The sequence below is a fragment of the Amphibalanus amphitrite genome, unplaced genomic scaffold, assembly GCF_019059575.1.
Source record: "Amphibalanus amphitrite isolate SeventyFive unplaced genomic scaffold, NRLGWU_Aamphi_draft 000973F_arrow, whole genome shotgun sequence".
In the NCBI taxonomy this organism is placed as follows: Eukaryota; Metazoa; Arthropoda; class Thecostraca; order Balanomorpha; family Balanidae; genus Amphibalanus; species Amphibalanus amphitrite.
Window position 1 is genome coordinate 68,046 of NW_024882467.1, and position 17,993 is coordinate 86,038.

At 48.8% G+C, this 17,993-nt stretch overlaps 1 protein-coding gene across 2 annotated transcripts; it reads left to right on the plus strand.

Moving 5' to 3' along the window:
* Positions 1-6,819: 6,819 nt before the first annotated feature.
* On the plus strand, positions 6,820-17,834 carry LOC122368749 (heat shock 70 kDa protein 14-like). Of its 2 annotated transcripts, none has more exons than XM_043342969.1 (4): positions 6,820-7,081; positions 12,086-12,256; positions 12,651-12,884; positions 16,363-17,834. In XM_043342969.1, the coding sequence occupies exons 2-4, from the start codon at positions 12,086-12,088 to the stop codon at positions 17,458-17,460; spliced, it is 1,503 nt and encodes a 500-aa protein (XP_043198904.1). In that variant the 5' UTR covers positions 6,820-7,081; the 3' UTR covers positions 17,461-17,834. The 2 variants fall into 2 exon arrangements, with proteins under 2 accessions (XP_043198904.1, XP_043198905.1); XM_043342970.1 differs by having other exon boundaries at positions 6,920-6,941.
* The last annotated feature ends 159 nt before the right edge of the window (positions 17,835-17,993 follow it).

The window sequence follows — 17,993 nt, forward strand, 5'->3', positions numbered from 1 at the left end:
AAACGAGATCTCACAGGAGGCACACCTAAGAAACGAGTATGAAGGAAACTTTTGATGGAGAAAGAAGCAAATTAACAAAACAGAGATGTAACAGTAAGGAGAGAACAGAGAACCTTACCGGTTTGTTCAAATCACGATTTTCCAGGTGGGAAAATGGCCGACACTAAACCGACGCGGACCGAGCGCGGCGCAGCACCGCCGCCGCCAGAATTCAGCAGAAATTCACAACGATGAGCGCCAAAAAGAGAATACCGAGAATGATAATTTCGAGAAAGTACTGGGAAAGCTAGCCAGTAGCCACGCAACAACAATCGCTTAAGATCTAATATCTAATAAGCCTAAGAGCAAAATCGCACACGTGCGTCCCGTGCGTCCGTTTCCAACCTCTGCCCCACTCATGAACGGACAACACTATTCGACCGCCACCCTTGCAGCCATTCTATAACTCAGGAACTACTGGACCGATCGGAACGAACGAAACACCATTCGAATCAGGGGGTACGATTTTATCAGCCGTTTCGAAGCTCGTGACCCCAGGTGACCTCGGTGACCTAAAGAGGTCAACTCGGCATTGACGCCTATTGCAGCCATTCTATAACTCAGGAACTACTGGGCCGATCGCAACGAAAACACCACCAGTCGAATCAGCGTATGTGATTTCATCAGCCGTTTCGAATATGGTGACCTCAGGTGACCTCGGTGACCTCAAAAGGTCAACTTAACGTTTTCGCCTATTGCAGCCATTCTATAACTCAGGAACTACTGGGCCGATCGCGACGAAAACACCACCAGTCGATTCAGCGTATGCGATTTCATCAGCCGTTTCGAATATGGTGACCTCAGGTGACCTCGGCGACCTTGGGAGGTCACATGACCGTTGTGGCCTATGGCAGCCATTCTATAACTCAGGAACTACTGGGCCGATCGTGACGAAAACACCACCAATCGAATCAGCGTATGCGATTTCATCAGCCGTTTCGAATATGGTGACCTCAGGTGACATCGGTGACCTTGGGAGGTCACATGACCAATGTGGCCTATTGCAGCCATTCTATAACTCAGGAACTACTGGGCCGATCGTGACGAAAACACCACCAGTCGATTCAGCGTATGCGATTTCATCAGCCGTTTCGAATATGGTGACCTCAGGTGACCTCGGTGACCTTGGGAGGTCACATGACCAATGTGGCCTATGGCAGCCATTCTATAACTCGGGAACTACTGGGGCGATCGTGATGAAAACACCACCAGTCGATTCAGCGTATGCGATTTCATCAGCCGTTTCGAATATGGTGACCTCAGGTGACCTCGGTGACCTTGGGAGGTCACATGACCAATGTGGCCTATTGCAGCCATTCTATAACTCAGGAACTACTGGGCCGATCGTGACGAAAACACCACCAGTCGATTCAGCGTATGCGATTTCATCAGCCGTTTCGAATATGGTGACCTCAGGTGACCTCGGTGACCTTGGGAGGTCACATGACCAATGTGGCCTATGGCAGCCATTCTATAACTCAGGAACTACTGGGGCGATCGTGACGAAAACACCACCAGTCGATTCAGCGTATGCGATTTCATCAGCCGTTTCGAATATGGTGACCTCAGGTGACCTCGGTGACCTCAAAAGGTCAACTTAACGTTTTCGCCTATTGCAGCCATTCTATAATTCAGGAACTACTGGGCCGATCGCGACGAAAACACCACCAATCGAATCAGCGTATGCGATTTCATCAGCCGTTTCGAATATGGTGACCTCAGGTGACCTCGGTGACCTTGGGAGGTCACATGACCGTTGTGGCCTATGGCAGCCATTCTATAACTCAGGAACTACTGGACCGATCGGAACGAACGAAACGCCATTCGAATCAGAGGGTACGATTTTATCAGCCGTTTCGAAGCTCGTCACCCCAGGTGACCTCGGTGACCTCAAGAGGTCAACTCGGCATTGACACCTATTGCAGCCATTCTATAACTCAGGAACTACTGGGCCGATCGCGACGAAAACACCACCAGTCGAATCAGCGTATGTGATTTCATCAGCCGTTTCGAATATGGTGACCTCAGGTGACCTCGGTGACCTTGGGAGGTCACATGACCGATGTGGCCTATTGCAGCCATTCTATAACTCAGGAACTACTGGGCTGATCGCGACGAAAACACCACCAGTCGAATCAGCGTATGTGATTTCATCAGCCGTTTCGAATATGGTGACCTCAGGTGACCTCGGTGACCTTGGGAGGTCACATGACCGATGTGGCCTATGGCAGCCATTCTACAACTCAGGAACTACTGGGCCGATCGCGAGGAAAACACCACCAGTCGATTCAGCGTATGCGATTTCATCAGCCGTTTCGAATATGGTGACCTCAGGTGACCTCGGTGACCTTGGGAGGTCACATGACCGTTGTGGCCTATGGCAGCCATTCTATAACTCAGGAACTACTGGGCTGATCGTGACGAAAACACCACCAGTCGATTCAGCGTATGCGATTTCATCAGCCGTTTCGAATATGGTGACCTGAGGTGACCTCGGTAACCTTGGGAGGTCACATGACCGTTGTGGCCTATGACAGCCATTCTATAACTCAGGAACTACTGGGCCGATCGCGACGAAAACACCACCAGTCGATTCAGCGTATGCAATTTCATCAGCCGTTTCGAATATGGTGACCTCAGGTGACCTCGGTGACCTTGGGAGGTCACATGACCAATGTGGCCTATTGCAGCCATTCTATAACTCAGGAACTACTGGGCCGATCGTGACGAAAACACCACCAGTCGATTCAGCGTATGCGATTTCATCAGACGTTTCGAATATGGTGACCTCAGGTGACCTCGGTGACCTTGGGAGGTCACATGACCAATGTGGCCTATGGCAGCCATTCTATAACTCAGGAACTACTGGGGCGATCGTGATGAAAACACCACCAGTCGATTCAGCGTATGCGATTTCATCAGCCGTTTCGAATATGGTGACCTCAGGTGACCTCCGTGACCTTGGGAGGTCACATGACCAATGTTGCCTATTGCAGCCATTCTATAACTCAGGAATTACTGGGCCGATCGCGACGAAAACACCACCAGTCGATTCAGCGTATGCGATTTCATCAGCCGTTTCGAATATGGTGACCTCAGGTGACCTCGGTGACCTTGGAAGGTCACATGACCGTTGTGGCCTATGGCAGCCATTCTATAACTCAGGAACTACTGGGCCGATCGTAACGAAAACACCACCATTCGATTCAGCGTATGCGATTTCATCAGCCGTTTCGAATATGGTGACCTCAGGTGACCTCGGTAACCTTGGGAGGTCACATGACCAATGTGGCCTATTGCAGCCATTCTATAACTCAGGAACTACTGGGCCGATCGTGACGAAAACACCACCAGTCGATTCAGCGTATGCGATTTCATCAGCCGTTTCGAATATGGTGACCTCAGGTGACCTCGGTGACCGTGGGAGGTCACATGACCGTTGTGGCCTATGGCAGCCATTCTATAACTCAGGAACTACTGGGCCGATCGTGACGAAAACACCACCAATCGAATCAGCGTATGCGATTTCATCAGCCGTTTTGAATATGGTGACCTAAGGTGACCTCGGTGACCTTGGGAGGTCACATGACCAATGTGGCCTATTGCAGCCATTCTATAACTCAGGAACTAGTGGGCCGATCGTGACGAAAACACCACCACTGTCGATTCAGCGTATGCGATTTCATCAGCCGTTTCGAATATGGTGACCTCAGGTGACCTCGGTGACCTTGGGAGGTCACATGACCAATGTGGCCATGGCAGCCATTCTATAACTCAGGAACTACTGGGCCGATCGCGACGGAAACACCACCAATCGAATCAGCGTATGCGATTTCATCAGCCGTTTCGAATATGGTGACCTCAGGTGACCTCGGTGACCTTGGGAGGTCACATGACCGTTGTGGCCTATGGCAGCCATTCTATAACTCAGGAACTACTGGACCGATCGTGACGAAAACACCACCAGTCGATTCAGCGTATGCGATTTCATCAGCCGTTTCGAATATGGTGACCTCAGGTGACCTCGGTGACCGTGGGAGGTCACATGACCGTTGTGGCCTATGGCAGCCATTCTATAACTCAGGAACTACTGGGCCGATCGTGACGAAAACACCACCAATCGAATCAGCGTATGCGATTTCATCAGCCGTTTTGAATATGGTGACCTAAGGTGACCTCGGTGACCTTGGGAGGTCACATGACCAATGTGGCCTATTGCAGCCATTCTATAACTCAGGAACTACTGGGCCGATCGTGACGAAAACACCACCACTGTCGATTCAGCGTATGCGATTTCATCAGCCGTTTCGAATATGGTGACCTCAGGTGACCTCGGTGACCTTGGGAGGTCACATGACCAATGTGGCCTATGGCAGCCATTCTATAACTCAGGAACTACTGGGGCGATCGTGACGAAAACACCACCAGTCGATTCAGCGTATGCGATTTCATCAGCCGTTTCGAATATGGTGACCTCAGGTGACCTCGGTGACCTCAAAAGGTCATCTTAACGTTTTCGCCTATTGCAGCCATTCTATAACTCAGGAACTACTGGGCCGATCGCGACGAAAACACCACCAATCGAATCAGCGTATGCGATTTCATCAGCCGTTTCGAATATGGTGACCTCAGGTGACCTCGGTGACCTTGGGAGGTCACATGACCGTTGTGGCCTATGGCAGCCATTCTATAACTCAGGAACTACTGGACCGATCGGAACGCACGAAACGCCATTCGAATCAGAGGGTACAATTTATCAGCCGTTTAGAAGCTCGTGACCCCAGGTGACCTCGGTGACCTCAAAAGGTCAACTCGGCATTGACACCTATTGCAGCCATTCTATAACTCAGGAACTACTGGGCCGATCGCGACGAAAACACCACCAGTCGAATCAGCGTATGTGATTTCATCAGCCGTTTCGAATATGGTGACCTCAGGTGACCTCGGTGACCTTGGGAGGTCACCGAGACCGATGTGGCCTATGGCAGCCATTCTATAACTCAGGAACTACTGGGCCGATCGCGAGGAAAACACCACCAGTCGATTCAGCATATGCGATTTCATCAGCCGTTTCGAATATGGTGACCTCAGGTGACCTCGGTGACCTCAAAAGGTCAACTTAACGTTTTCGCCTATTGCAGCCATTCTATAACTCAGGAACTACTAGGCCGATCGCGACGAAAACACCACCAATCGAATCAGCGTATGCGATTTCATCAGCCGTTTCGAATATGGTGACCTCAGGTGACCTCGGTGACCTTGGGAGGTCACATGACCGTTGTGGCCTATGGCAGCCATTCTATAACTCAGGAACTACTGGGCTGATCGTGACGAAAACACCACCAGTGGATTCAGCGTATGCGATTTCATCAGCCGTTTCGAATATGGTGACCTCAGGTGACCTCGGTGACCTTGGGAGGTCACATGACCGTTGTGGCCTATGGCAGCCATTCTATAACTCAGGAACTACTGGGCCGATCGTGACGAAAACACCACCAATCGAATCAGCGTATGCGATTTCATCAGCCGTTTTTTAGTATGGTGACCTCAGGTGAACTCGGTGACCTTGGGAGGTCACATGACCAATGTGGCCTATGGCAGCCATTCTATAACTCGGGAACTAATGGGCCGTTCGTGACGAAAACACCACCAGTCGATTCAGCGTATGCGATTTCATCAGCCGTTTCGAATATGGTGACCTCAGGTGACCTCGGTGACCTCAAAAGGTCAACTTAACGTTTTCGCCTATTGCAGCCATTCTATAACTCAGGAACTACTGGGCCGATCGCGACGAAAACACCACCAATCGAATCAGCGTATGCGATTTCATCAGCCGTTTCGAATATGGTGACCTCAGGTGACCTCGGTGACCTTGGGAGGTCACATGACCGTTGTGGCCTATGGCAGCCATTCTATGTGACCTCCCAAGGTCACCGAGGTCACCTGAGGTCACCATACTCGAAACGGCTGATGAAATCGCATACGCTGAATCGACTGGTGGTGTTTTCGTCGCGATCGGCCCAGTAGTTCCTGAGTTATAGAATGGCTGCAATAGGCGAAAACGTTAAGTTGATCTTTTAAGGTCACCGAGGTCACCTGAGGTCACCATATTCGAAACGGCTGATGAAATCGCATACGCTGAATCGACTGGTGGTGTTTTCGTCACGATCGCCCCAGTAGTTCCTGAGTTATAGAATGGCTGCCATAGGCCACATTGGTCATGTGACCTCCCAAGGTCACCGAGGTCACCTGAGGTCACCATATTCGAAACGGCTGATGAAATCGCATACGCTGAATCGACTGGTGGTGTTTTCGTCGCGATCGGCCCAGTAGTTCCTGAGTTATAGAATGGCTGCCATAGGCCACAACGGTCATGTGACCTCCCAAGGTCACCGAGGTCACCTGAGGTCACCATATTCGAAACGGCTGATGAAATTGCATACGCTGAATCGACTGGTGGTGTTTTCGTCGCGATCGGCCCAGTAGTTCCTGAGTTATAGAATGGCTGCAATAGGCGAAAACGTGAAGTTGACCTTTTGAGGTCACCGAGGTCATCTGAGGTCACCATATTCGAAACGGCTGATGAAATCACATACGCTGATTCGACTGGTGGTGTTTTCGTTGCGATCGGCCCATTAGTTCCTGAGTTATAGAATGGCTGCAGTAGGCGTCAATGCCGAGTTGACCTCTTGAGGTCACCGAGGTCACCTGGGGTCACGAGCTTCGAAACGGCTGATAAAATCGTACCCCCTGATTCGAATGGTGTTTCGTTCGTTCCGATCGGTTCAGTAGTTCCTGAGTTATAGAATGGCTGCAAGGGTGGCGGTCGAATAGTGTTGTCCCTCATGAACCCACCATGAACCCGCTATAGTGCTACATTTGTGAGGCAGGAAAGACAAAAGGTGTTTCTGTCTTTGGCGCCGGCGTCGCTTGTGATTCACACGTGTGGTGGCATGTGTTGATCAAGTGTTGATTCTGGACAGTTCTCATGCGAGTTTCGCTTTTTTAATATTGCGATTGAATATAAACATTTTCAACCCAGGTAGGTACAGTCACTCCACCTCGTATCCTCTAGATTTAGCTAAGTGACATCCAGATCATTTGTAAAGAAAGTAGGCAGTCTTATCACTTTCTTCAAATAAGTTTGAAACTTTTGATTTTTATGCTTATAAAGGCAAGAATAGAAATAAATAGTATTTAAAATGGGAATTCTCAAGAAATTTTTATGTTGGAAGAACTTTTTTCCATACCTACAGGCTATACTGTTTGCACTTTGGAGCCGAGACTTAAGTATGCCGAGAATGCATTGATCAGTGATATTGCATGGTTCAAAACCAAACACATGCTGATTGGCTGATGGTGGCCTCTGCCATAGTTGGCTGCATTCTTGGAATTCTTCTGTAAGGCACCGTATTCCCAAATCCCAAGGCACTGGTCACAGATCAACAAATGGAATATCTTTTCAGGGTGACCAGGCATGACATTTACCATCAGGCACTGGTCATGGATCAACAAATAGAATATCTTTTCAGGGTGATCATCGGGTTGTAAAGCTCATTATTTGTGTTAGTCTTAGCTCAAGCTAGCTACAAAATTAGTGATTGCTATTTCAGTTCAAAAGGTCATGTTTAAAGTGGGATATTTCCCTTAATCATGAGTAATTACTAATTTCAGCTCATCAATTTACATTTTCTTGGACTTTTCCCAAAGTTGTGCATTGTGGTGATATTTTCACTAAATAAGTGCTGTTACAGGGAATATAAAGTTTATTCATTGTGTTTACAATTAACTTAACCCGCGCCCCGTAGGGCTACCGGCGGACCCTATCACCCGTAGGGCGTAGGGGGGGGGGGGCTGTTTCGGCCTCCTCCAAAGATCTCGGAAATTTACCGGCCGATTTTCAAAATTCAAACGGCGTTCGATAGCCCTACCCGGGAACTACCTTGTGACCGAATTCATTAGCGTCGCCACGGGGGGGGGGGGGGGGAGGCAAGCGGGGCAGCTTGCCCCCCCAACCTCGGACCGGGCACCCCCTGAGATCGATACAGATCCGATGAGATTTTGGAGTCGGGGAAAAATGGGGGTACCTTTCTGGGAATGCCTGTGAGGTCAGACTCTGTTGGAGCGTGCAGTTCAAACCAAAGTCAGAGTCGCAGTCGCCAAAATCTTCAAGACTCCGACTCCAGACTCGGAAATGTCAATGCCATGATTCATGCCATGTTCCTAGTTGGTTCTTTATTACATTTTGTAGCTGATTTTCATAAATTTTGGAGTGCTGACACATAATTTTCGTTCAAAACGTGACACGAAATCTTCGGGGCATTTCTCAACTCTCGTCAAATGTCTGCGACAGGCACAAGTACCGTTCAAGTGCCGCAGGGCTCATGAGCCTGCTTTTCACACAGGCTCCTAAGGAGCTCCACTGAGCTCTAAGAAGCTTTCGGAGGGCCCAAACCGGCCTCTGAGAGTCCCACTGGTGTCCATGTTCTCTAGAGGGCCCATACAGGGATCTTTGAGGACATTATACATACGTAGACCTCTGAAGGGCCACACGAATCTTTGAGGATGCCTTCGAAAATTTCTGAAAACCTCAACTGGCCTATGATAGTTCAGCCGAACTTTTGAGGCGACAGACTTTACTAACCCCAACCCGGCATCTGAGGGGTCACAACTCACGTGTCCCTCTGAGGGCCGCAACACATGTTTCTTATGTCCCTACCAACGTAGGGTCCTTAAGGATTCGACACAGACCCCGACGGTTCACACTGTTATTCGAGGGCTCCAGGCTCACCCTGGGGCTAGTCTCTTAGCGCCCGCCGCCCACACTGGCTTCTGAAAGCTCGTGTGCCCTAAAGGTCTTTCCGGGCCCACCTTAGGCTCGGAAAGCCCTAAAGCACCACATACCTACACGTAAATATTTGGGGTGACCCACGCCGATCTCCGGGATCCTAAGCAGGCTTCTGAGAGTCCACACTGACCCTGAGTGGCCTGAAATGGCCTGAAAGTCGCAATCCTATCTCTAAGCACCCTTGCCGTTATGCCGTGCGTAACTTTTGGTTCCGTTAAATATTTTTGGTCGCGTTTGCAGCGCTTCCCTTCACTCGAAAAACCAGAAACTTTTTGTTCACACTCGAGTGAACTAAACACTTCTTCTCACTGCAGCAAGGATGAACGATGTACTTCCGATTCACACTTCCGACATTCTCTCTCAGTCTCCGCCGAATGCCCAATTCTTAGCTACAATCGGCGGCTGGGATAAGCCCTATGCATTTCACGTAAAACCTCGGCATGCATGCGTGAATGGAGGTTTTAGCGAGGTGATCCGATTCAAATGGAGCGTTTTTCACCTTCTTCTGGGTAATGATCATGAGCGACGAGAGTCTGCACAGGGGCCCTCTGCAGTGCGTCGGCAATCGCAGCCACTGTAATTCTAACAGCCGTTTTTGTCCAGAAATTTCAAAATTTTGATTTTTTTTTTTGTAAAAAAAATACATGCTATAGCTAGAAGGAAAACTTTGTCACCATCGGATTCCTCGCACCATTGCGCGTCGAATGATATGTAAAACGAGTGAGTAACGGCTGGGGAAAGGCAAGATTTAACACAAAACTTGATTTTGCCCCCCCCCCCAACCGAAAATGTCTGGCGACCCCTATGACCGAATTTCATTGACCTAGGTCAAACCGATGACGTCACAGGTCAGGCCAAAGGTCGGATTTTCACCGTTCAGTCATTTCAAGAAATGTGTTGTGAAATCGAGTAAATTGGTAATTTATTGAAAACCATCGATGGTAAATTGTTCATCAAGCACATACTTCGCTATCTGAGGTCACTGACACCAGGTCAGGTCACAGCGAGGTTAGGTCACCACTCACCGGGGGTCACAATATGAAAGTGTCATGTGATACATGTTTTATGGTCCATTTTACTTGAAAAAATGCGATTATGTGGGTTAGGCAGCCTTTGGGGCCAGCCTAGGTCACATTTTAGCGAAGGTCAGGTCAAGGTCAGGTCAAATTAGGTCAAATTTCAAAGTTGATATTTTTGCATAAAATGGGTATCGATTCGATGCAGCTCGTCACGGGGAGTCCAATGGTGGTCTTTGTTTTGCCCTACGAGGTCTAGAATTGCCAAAAATTGAGTTTGAAAATTTGACGTCATCATTTTTGAACAGTTTTTTTTTTCGCTATAACTTCGCCAAAAAACGAGGTATCGATCTGAAATTTGGTATGTAGTTAGAAGACGGTAGGCACTATCACATATATTCCGGTTTTTCCGAAACTCAAAAAACTTTTTGGATTTTTTGGCTAATATATCCAAAAAATCGCATTTTTAATTTTTGGGAGTCAAAACTCAAAAATTTGAAAAATCCGAGATAGCAGTTTTGTAGTCCTGTTAATTCTACACCTTTTATGTCTGGATCATTTTTCTGTATCTTCAAAGCTGTAGGCCTGACAGCTCTTCTCGCGAAGGTCTTTTTTCGGTCGAAAATGGCAGAACATGACGTCATTCTGACGTCATTTGTGGCCAACCTATCATAGTTTCTGGAAAAAAAATTTGGTCACAATGTGTAAAATTGATGCCCGGAGGGGTCCTGAAAGTTTGGTGGCGATATCTCCAGCCGTTTAGAAGATATTGACGGAAAAGGATGGGGGGGGGGGGGGCCGTTTCGGCCCCCGCCTACGGGGCGCGGGTTAAGAACCATACAAAGAACTTGTCTTCATATCAGCTTTCCTTGGGGTTGTTCTGGGCCTGACTTTTCTTTTCCTGCTGCTTTCAATCTTGCTGGCTCTTGTCAGCCTCTCATTGGGGAACAGTAAATTGGTTTTACTGTTCACCAGTGGTTTTCGCATGCGATAGGATGAGCGATAAACGATAATAATTATCGCTGTTAAGTAAATCGGTTATCATTATCGTTTATCGCTAAATTTTCAAAATTATCGCTCATCCACTTATCGCAAGTTACAAAAATTTTGAACGATAAACGATAAAATGTAAAACGGGATGATGAAAAAATGGAAGACGATCGACAGTGTATGCCGCGCGACAGTATGTGTGTGCGCAACCGGTTGCCATCCGCCAAGCTGTATTTCTTATCGCTTTTATTATCGCTGTTAAAAAAAATTATCACTATCGTTTTATCGTTTATCGTTTCGTTATCGCTCCTAGAAGAGTAATTATCGTTATCGTTTTATCGTGTATCGTTTCGTTATCGCTGCTAAAAACAATTATCGTTATCGTTTTATCGCTGTCGCTGTTATTTTTTTTAAAAAAATATCGTTTATCGTTAGCGTAAAATTGAAAAAAAAATATCGTTTATCGTAGCGTAAACCTTTCTTATCGTTTTATCGTTATCGCAGGTCCGAAACTTAGTTATCGCTGAAAGCACTGCTGTTCACTATTGATAGGCTGAGAAGAATTAGCAAACAAATATTATATGATCATTATTGCTGAACTTTTGTTGAAGGGTTCAGGTACAGTAGCCACATACACAGACTGGGTTTTTGTCTTCTGCTCACCTCTTCTGCCAATGTCAAATTAGTTTTATGGACCATTTACACATTTTTTGTGCACATCAGCCTGTATTTGGGGATCTAAAAAGGAATGAAGTCTGGGATTAAACATGATCAATAATTCAAATAAGGTACACAATTACTTGTGCAACTGTTTGCTTGTCTAAATTGTAGAATGCTGTTAAATGTTGCTGTACACCATTTAGTCTTTATGTTAGGAAAAGAACATCAGATATGGGCACAAAACGGCCACCGCAGTCGACGCACCCGTAAACCCTAATAAGTAAACAAGAACACCAGATGCTTGACTAATGATGGGCATAAAATGTGAACTAGTTAGCAAACATCAGATCCCAAACATGCAACACATTGAGCCCGAACATAACATTCACAAAGAACACAAATTTTATTACAGAACTCTATGCTCCAAAATATGCACGAAACAGGTCTTGTTCATGACTTATGTCCATAATCCATGATATTGAATTGAACTATCCCTGCACTGCATGCCTGACTGTCTTTTGCCTTTTTCAAGATGGCGGTGGCGGCTCCGGCGGCCGACAAGGCTGCGGCCACGTTTGGCATACATATCGGCAGCACGAGCATGTCGATAGCTGTGAGCGGCACCGGGCGGCCGGAGGTGCTGGCCAACCCGGCCGGGGAGCGTGTGACGCCGGCCGTGGTCCGCTACATGGAGGGTGAACAGGTCAGTGGACTGCGCTGCTTCGGTGTCGGGGAAGGGATTGGCGGCCACTGGTCTAGTCTTGTCCATATTACATCCCTGCTCCTCGTCTGCCTTTTCACTCTGATGTCTGATTGTACAGAAGTCGAGGTCTGATATATAAGACTTAACATCCTCCGCCTCGACAGGTGTTGTGGCAGTACTTTAGGCTGTTTGATAATGGTTTATAAATGTGAATGAGACTATCCATTTCATACGGGCTTGTTGCGAATTGCATTCCTCGACACTTCCGGGATCTACATAGCTACGCTGTATAGCTACACTGTATAGCTACGCTGCAAATCTGCGCATCACCTCTCTACGCTCTGAGAGATTGTTGATAGAGGTAAGAATGTTATGATGTTGCTGCCATTCCCAGGTAGTTGGTACAGCCGCCAAACAGGGCTCGGTGAGACACGCCGCCATTACTGCAGCCCGCGTCCGCTGCCTACTTTCGGCCGACGACCGCCAGGCGGCTCTGCAGTCGCGCTTCTGTCCCGTCGACGAAGAGCGAGGCTTCATTATACGGCATGACGAGAAGGAGGAGGTGCATCCGGCCGAGGAGGTGCTCAAGACGCTGCTGAAGTACCTGCATGATGTGGCGCAGAGACAGGTAGGTCGAGACATGCCGGCCCGAATTCAGGCACTTGGTGTTGTTTGGATTAGGTTTCGGTTCCCGCCTGAACTCACTTGAAAACTTGACAGTCGTCCTTGGTAGGGGAGAGTGGGGTAAGATGCCCAGGGTGGGAAAGACGCCCCACCCCCTCTAGCGGCGAAACAAGGAATCGAACCTGGAAATTAATGTTCTTAGCGTAAAGCGGAAGCCTGCCTTGTTAAAGATAGTGTGCCACCTTTGAAAGATTTCCCATGTTATTTTTCCTAGGATAAGAAGCTTCTGTTTTTACCTAATATCGCAAAAAAAAAATCAAAAATGGGCCTGGAATAGTGCCTTTTTGGCCTAAAAGTTTATCGGTTTTTAGATATGTATAACAACTGTAGTGGGCTCACCTGCAAACAGGCGTCGGGCAACAATCGCGAATGCGGCGCACTTGTTTGTGACAATAAGCAAAGGTCATTATAGTGTTACGACCATACGACGTACGGGAATGAGTTATCAGCTGTCTAATCGTAGACAACACAATGTCGAGCCTTAAACTGTAAGCCCGTATTGGTATTGTTTCTTTTATTTGGCTGTCGAACATTATTTATGGTTTGAAATATGATTTTATGTAAAATAATTGATATGAAAAAGCCGTCTTATAAGTTATGACCCCATTTCACCACACGCAAGTGGCAGAAATGACAATGATCAGCTGACGCATTTTTCTTGGCCGAAGTCAGAGCGCGCAGCCCGACGCACCACGCGTATTTGGAAATTCCGACCTCGACGAGCATCAGAAGCCACCTAACAGGCGTGTTCGAAACCGCAGGAGATGATGATGAACGGGTTTATCGAAACTTGATTGGATGAGCCTATCGGTAATAGCGATTTTAGTATGTGCATTTATTGTTCATAGTGGTGTGAAATGTGGTTGGGGTACGACCGACAACCCGTCGGGGCGAATTTCGCACTGGGGTACTCAAAATTTGAAGAATTTAAGACGTTTCCATGAGTTTTGAAGGTATGGATAAGTTCTAAAAATCCGGTTCTCCTTACCCGGGTCATTAACTCCATATGGTCCAGGAAAGCTGGCACACTACCTTTAACTGAACAAAAATTTGCGAAGCTCAGTTGGGCAACGGCTGGCTGGTGATTGCATGTTTTTTATTTGCTGCTTTCAAAAAATATTTTTGTGTCAAAACATTGTAAATATCAAAGAAGGTTGATAGTTTTTGCGTCCCTTGCTATAGTCGTGATACATTAACATGCGTGTACTGTGTCCCAAACAGTTTGTTTCAGGCTGTAGGTTTATGGCTAACAAATTGAACTGATTTAATGTTACTTCGGTACCTTGGGGTAAGATGCCCCCTGTCCTGATGGGGAAAGACGCCCCCCTAAATCCGTAGGCTGTCCTTCAAGCAGCCCGTCAAATCATTTATTACATACTTGTGATGAGAGACAAAAGCCGATCTGGGACTATTGAGAGTCCAGTACGGTCGGGTGCTCCCCATGCCGGTCTCTCGGCCCACACAGCGACTTTTGGGCGGCATCTGACTCTGAGAGCCCTCACGACGGCCTCTATGGGCCCCATTATTGGCTCCAGGGCCCCTCACGACATCCTTTAAGGGCTCCCACGTTGGCTCCACGGGCAGCGCTGGCATCTGAGGTCCCCACGATGGGCTCGAGGGCCCTCAAGCATCATGAAGACCTAAAAGGGCCCCACAGTGGTCTCCGAACGCCACCACGGAGGCTTGTTGGGCCGCGCTGGACTATGATGGCCCTAACGATGACCTCTGAAGCCCCTTACGACTACTTTTGAGGGCCCTTACGATGACGTTTGGTGTCTACTGCAGGCTCGAAGGGACTACTGATTCGTTCAGGCGATTCACGTGCACATTCATGTCACTTAACCCTATTCCTGGCGGGGGGGGGCCTCAGGAGCCCCCCCCCCCCTGAGGTTTTTTGGTTATATCTCCCAAACGCGTTGAGCTAGGAAGCTCAAATTTTCTGACTTTTCCTAAAAGGCTTCTACGCAACATGTCTGAAAATTTTGAGTTGATCTGACCTCAGGTCAGGTCACCAGAGGCGGTTTGGTGACGCTACCTCAGAAAAGTTTGCAATCACGCCAGAGCTAGAGTTTTTGACCGATCAATTTCTTCTCTTCAGGGTTTAGTTAGGGTACCAGTATGTGCAATTTGTATATCTCAGAATTTCGATATCGGTGACCTAAGGTCAGGTCAATTTCGCGACCTCCCCATTATAAGTCAATGGGGGAAAAATCAACTCCCTGTTTTTACCACTAAAACGGGTCGGAATGGCCCCATATACCATACATGACTTCATATACGATCAACCTTCACTACCTTGAGGTCTGTTTTGCTGTTGGGCAGCTGTGAGGTCATGTGACGTCATCAAAGGTCACCAAAGGTTTTTGGCCAATAACTCCGTACAGGAACAAGATACAGACGCGTGGATGGTCTCATTGTGTTCAGCTCGTCAAGACGCATCGAATGATATACATGATGACCTCGAGGTCACGTGACCTGAGGTCAACCTTTGACCTTGACCTTTCGAGGTCAACATATATATCATTCGATGCGGATTGACGAGAGGATCACGATGATGCCCTTAGTTTGTTCCTATCTTGACTAATTCGAAAGTTATTCGAGAAAAACTCTCTCCATATCTAGTGCCGCCATTTTGACTTTTTCGACCCCTGTGACGTCATCTTTGACCTGACCTGAAAATGACCTTAGTAAAAATTGTAGATCTTGGCCGTGCGTATCCGATGCCGTTTACCGCTTGTCGCTATCTTGCTTCGTTCTCGAGATCTCAGGGGGGGGGGGGCCGAATCGGCCCCCCCCCCCCGCCAGTTTCTTGTCCCGGCGGAGCCCGCCAGGAATAGGGTTAAAGTGCAGGGGGCATCTTCCCCAACGCCAGGGGGCGTCTTTCCCACCCTGTGGGGTAAGATGCCCCCTTTCACTTCTTTAGGAAAATGCTTATTAGCAAAAAATGTTATCATATTTCAGGCACGAAAGTGTGATATGTTTGGATCAAAATGATGTCGGCTTCCGTTGAAACTCCAAGTTTTTGCTTTCCGACCGTCATTTTCGAATAATATATGACAAAGTAAAACCCTGGGCATCTTTCCCCACTCTCCCCTATATAATTGACAGGTTGTATATGTATTTGGATAATCTTGCTTCTATAATATGAATAGTATAGTTAGGTACTAGTTCGTGCAATCGTTGCTTGGATAATTCTAATAGAGAGGCGTGTTCGTCGTAGGATGTTTGGTGCCTTTGAGTCGTTAAATTGATAACAATTTTCCACAATAGCAATCAATTATAGATCTATGTCACTCTAACAAAGCTGCAGCATGATTTACTAGCTAACACACAAATGAGTTGCTCGGACCTGCTGCTCAGCTCGTGAAGGATATTTTCCACCTCGAACCCCTGTTTGATGTTTCATCCTCTTTCCTCCTCAGGTGGGCAGCGAGCAGACTCAGTTCGACTCTGTACTCGCCGTGCCCGTTCACTTCGCCCCCTCGGAGCGGCAGACACTGCGCCGAGCGGCCGAGGAGGCCGGCTTCCACGTGCGACAGACCGTCCTGGAACCGGTGGCGGCGCTTATGGCACACGACGTCGGTCAGTCCCCGCAGGAGACGGCGCCGCTCGTTTGTCTCGTGGTGCGCGCCGGAGGAGCGACCTCCGACGCAGCCGTGGTGAGGTCGTCGGCCGGACTGTACACACTCGTCGAATCGGTACATCGGGCCGATCTCGGCGGAGACGCGCTGACCGATCTCGTGGCTGATTTTTTGGCGGGAGAGTGTCGCGCCAAATGGAAGACGGATCCGCGGGAGTCGCGGAAGGCGCTTGCGAAACTGCGCTCGGCGGCCGAGGTGGCCAAGCACGTGCTCTCCACCATGGCTACTGCGCAGTGTTTTGTGGAATCGCTGCTAGATGGGGTGGACTTTGGGTGTCAGGTGACGCGCGCGCGACTGGAGAGTGTGCTAGGACCGGCGCTGCAGCAGTGGGTGGATCTGGCTCGTGCCGCCGTCGCCGCCGCCGGTGTCAGCACTGTGGATCGTCTGGTTCTCGTCGGAGGCACCGCCAAGATTCCTCGTCTGCAGAGGATCCTCGCTGCAGCCTTTCCAGATGCGACTCTGCTGACCAGCCCGTCATCGGACGAGCTGGTTGCAGAAGGTGCCGCGCGACAGTCTGCTCTGATTGAGGACCGCTCGCTAGACGACGCTCCTCAAACGGTAGCTGTGTGCGCTAGGCCGGTGTACATCCAGTTCGGGGAGACGGAGCCGACTCTGGCGGTACCCGCCGGCGCGCCGGTGCCGTCAGTACACATCGCAGAGCACGTCACCGGCGCAGAGGGAGCCCTGAACGTGGTGCTCACGGAGGGGAGTGAGGAGGGCGCCGAGCGGCCAGTTCTGGCCAAGATGGAGGTGACGAGGCCAGCCGGCGCGCGGCTGGTGGCCACTCTGGTTCTGCGCAGGGAGATGGGACTCAGGATACGTTTGCTGGACGCCAACACCGGTGAGGCACTAGAAGCAGATGTGGCAGTAAGTGCGTGACGAAATGAGGCTTAGGTGCGCAGCCACTGCGCCAATTGAACAGTTTTTGGACGTGTGATGAGTTTAGACACGCGGAACGCACACGGGGAGTTGATTACAGGTAGTTTCGCGACGCGATAAACCGTGACGAACGACGGAGTGTGGATTCAGCGCGGTTCCAAATCAAAGGAGGCCTTCATAACGCGGCGATTGATGAACAGTCAGCCCCGTCGCCATACCTCAGCTGACTCGGCGCCGCGTAACCCTCGCTAGACCGGGGTGAGGTGTCGCAATCACCGGCCTCAGGACACTGCCGAGGGCGGGAATACCGTGCCGTGATGTGTTTGCCATTGTTCAGTTTGGTTAGATACTTGAATAAAGCATTTTAACACTTTGCTATTTGAGCTTTGAGTGTTTGCTGTGTAGTGCATTTGGTAAAGTGGTCGTTGACTGAGCTTTAGTTCGGTCGGAAGTGTGAGGGCTGACTGGTCAAGGAAACCTGTTTCGATTCCCTCAAACACTCACTATCTGTTACCCAATCAGCATAGCCTATG

Excerpts from the sequence above, each read along its gene's own strand:
- LOC122368749 (XM_043342969.1), top strand. The coding sequence starts at position 12,086 with ATGGCGGTGGCGGCTCCGGCGGCCGACAAGGCTGCGGCCACGTTTGGC. Across the intron at positions 12,257-12,650 it reads GCTACATGGAGGGTGAACAG|GTAGTTGGTACAGCCGCCAA; the intron begins GTCAGTGGACTG and ends TGCCATTCCCAG. Across the intron at positions 12,885-16,362 it reads ATGATGTGGCGCAGAGACAG|GTGGGCAGCGAGCAGACTCA; the intron begins GTAGGTCGAGAC and ends TTTCCTCCTCAG.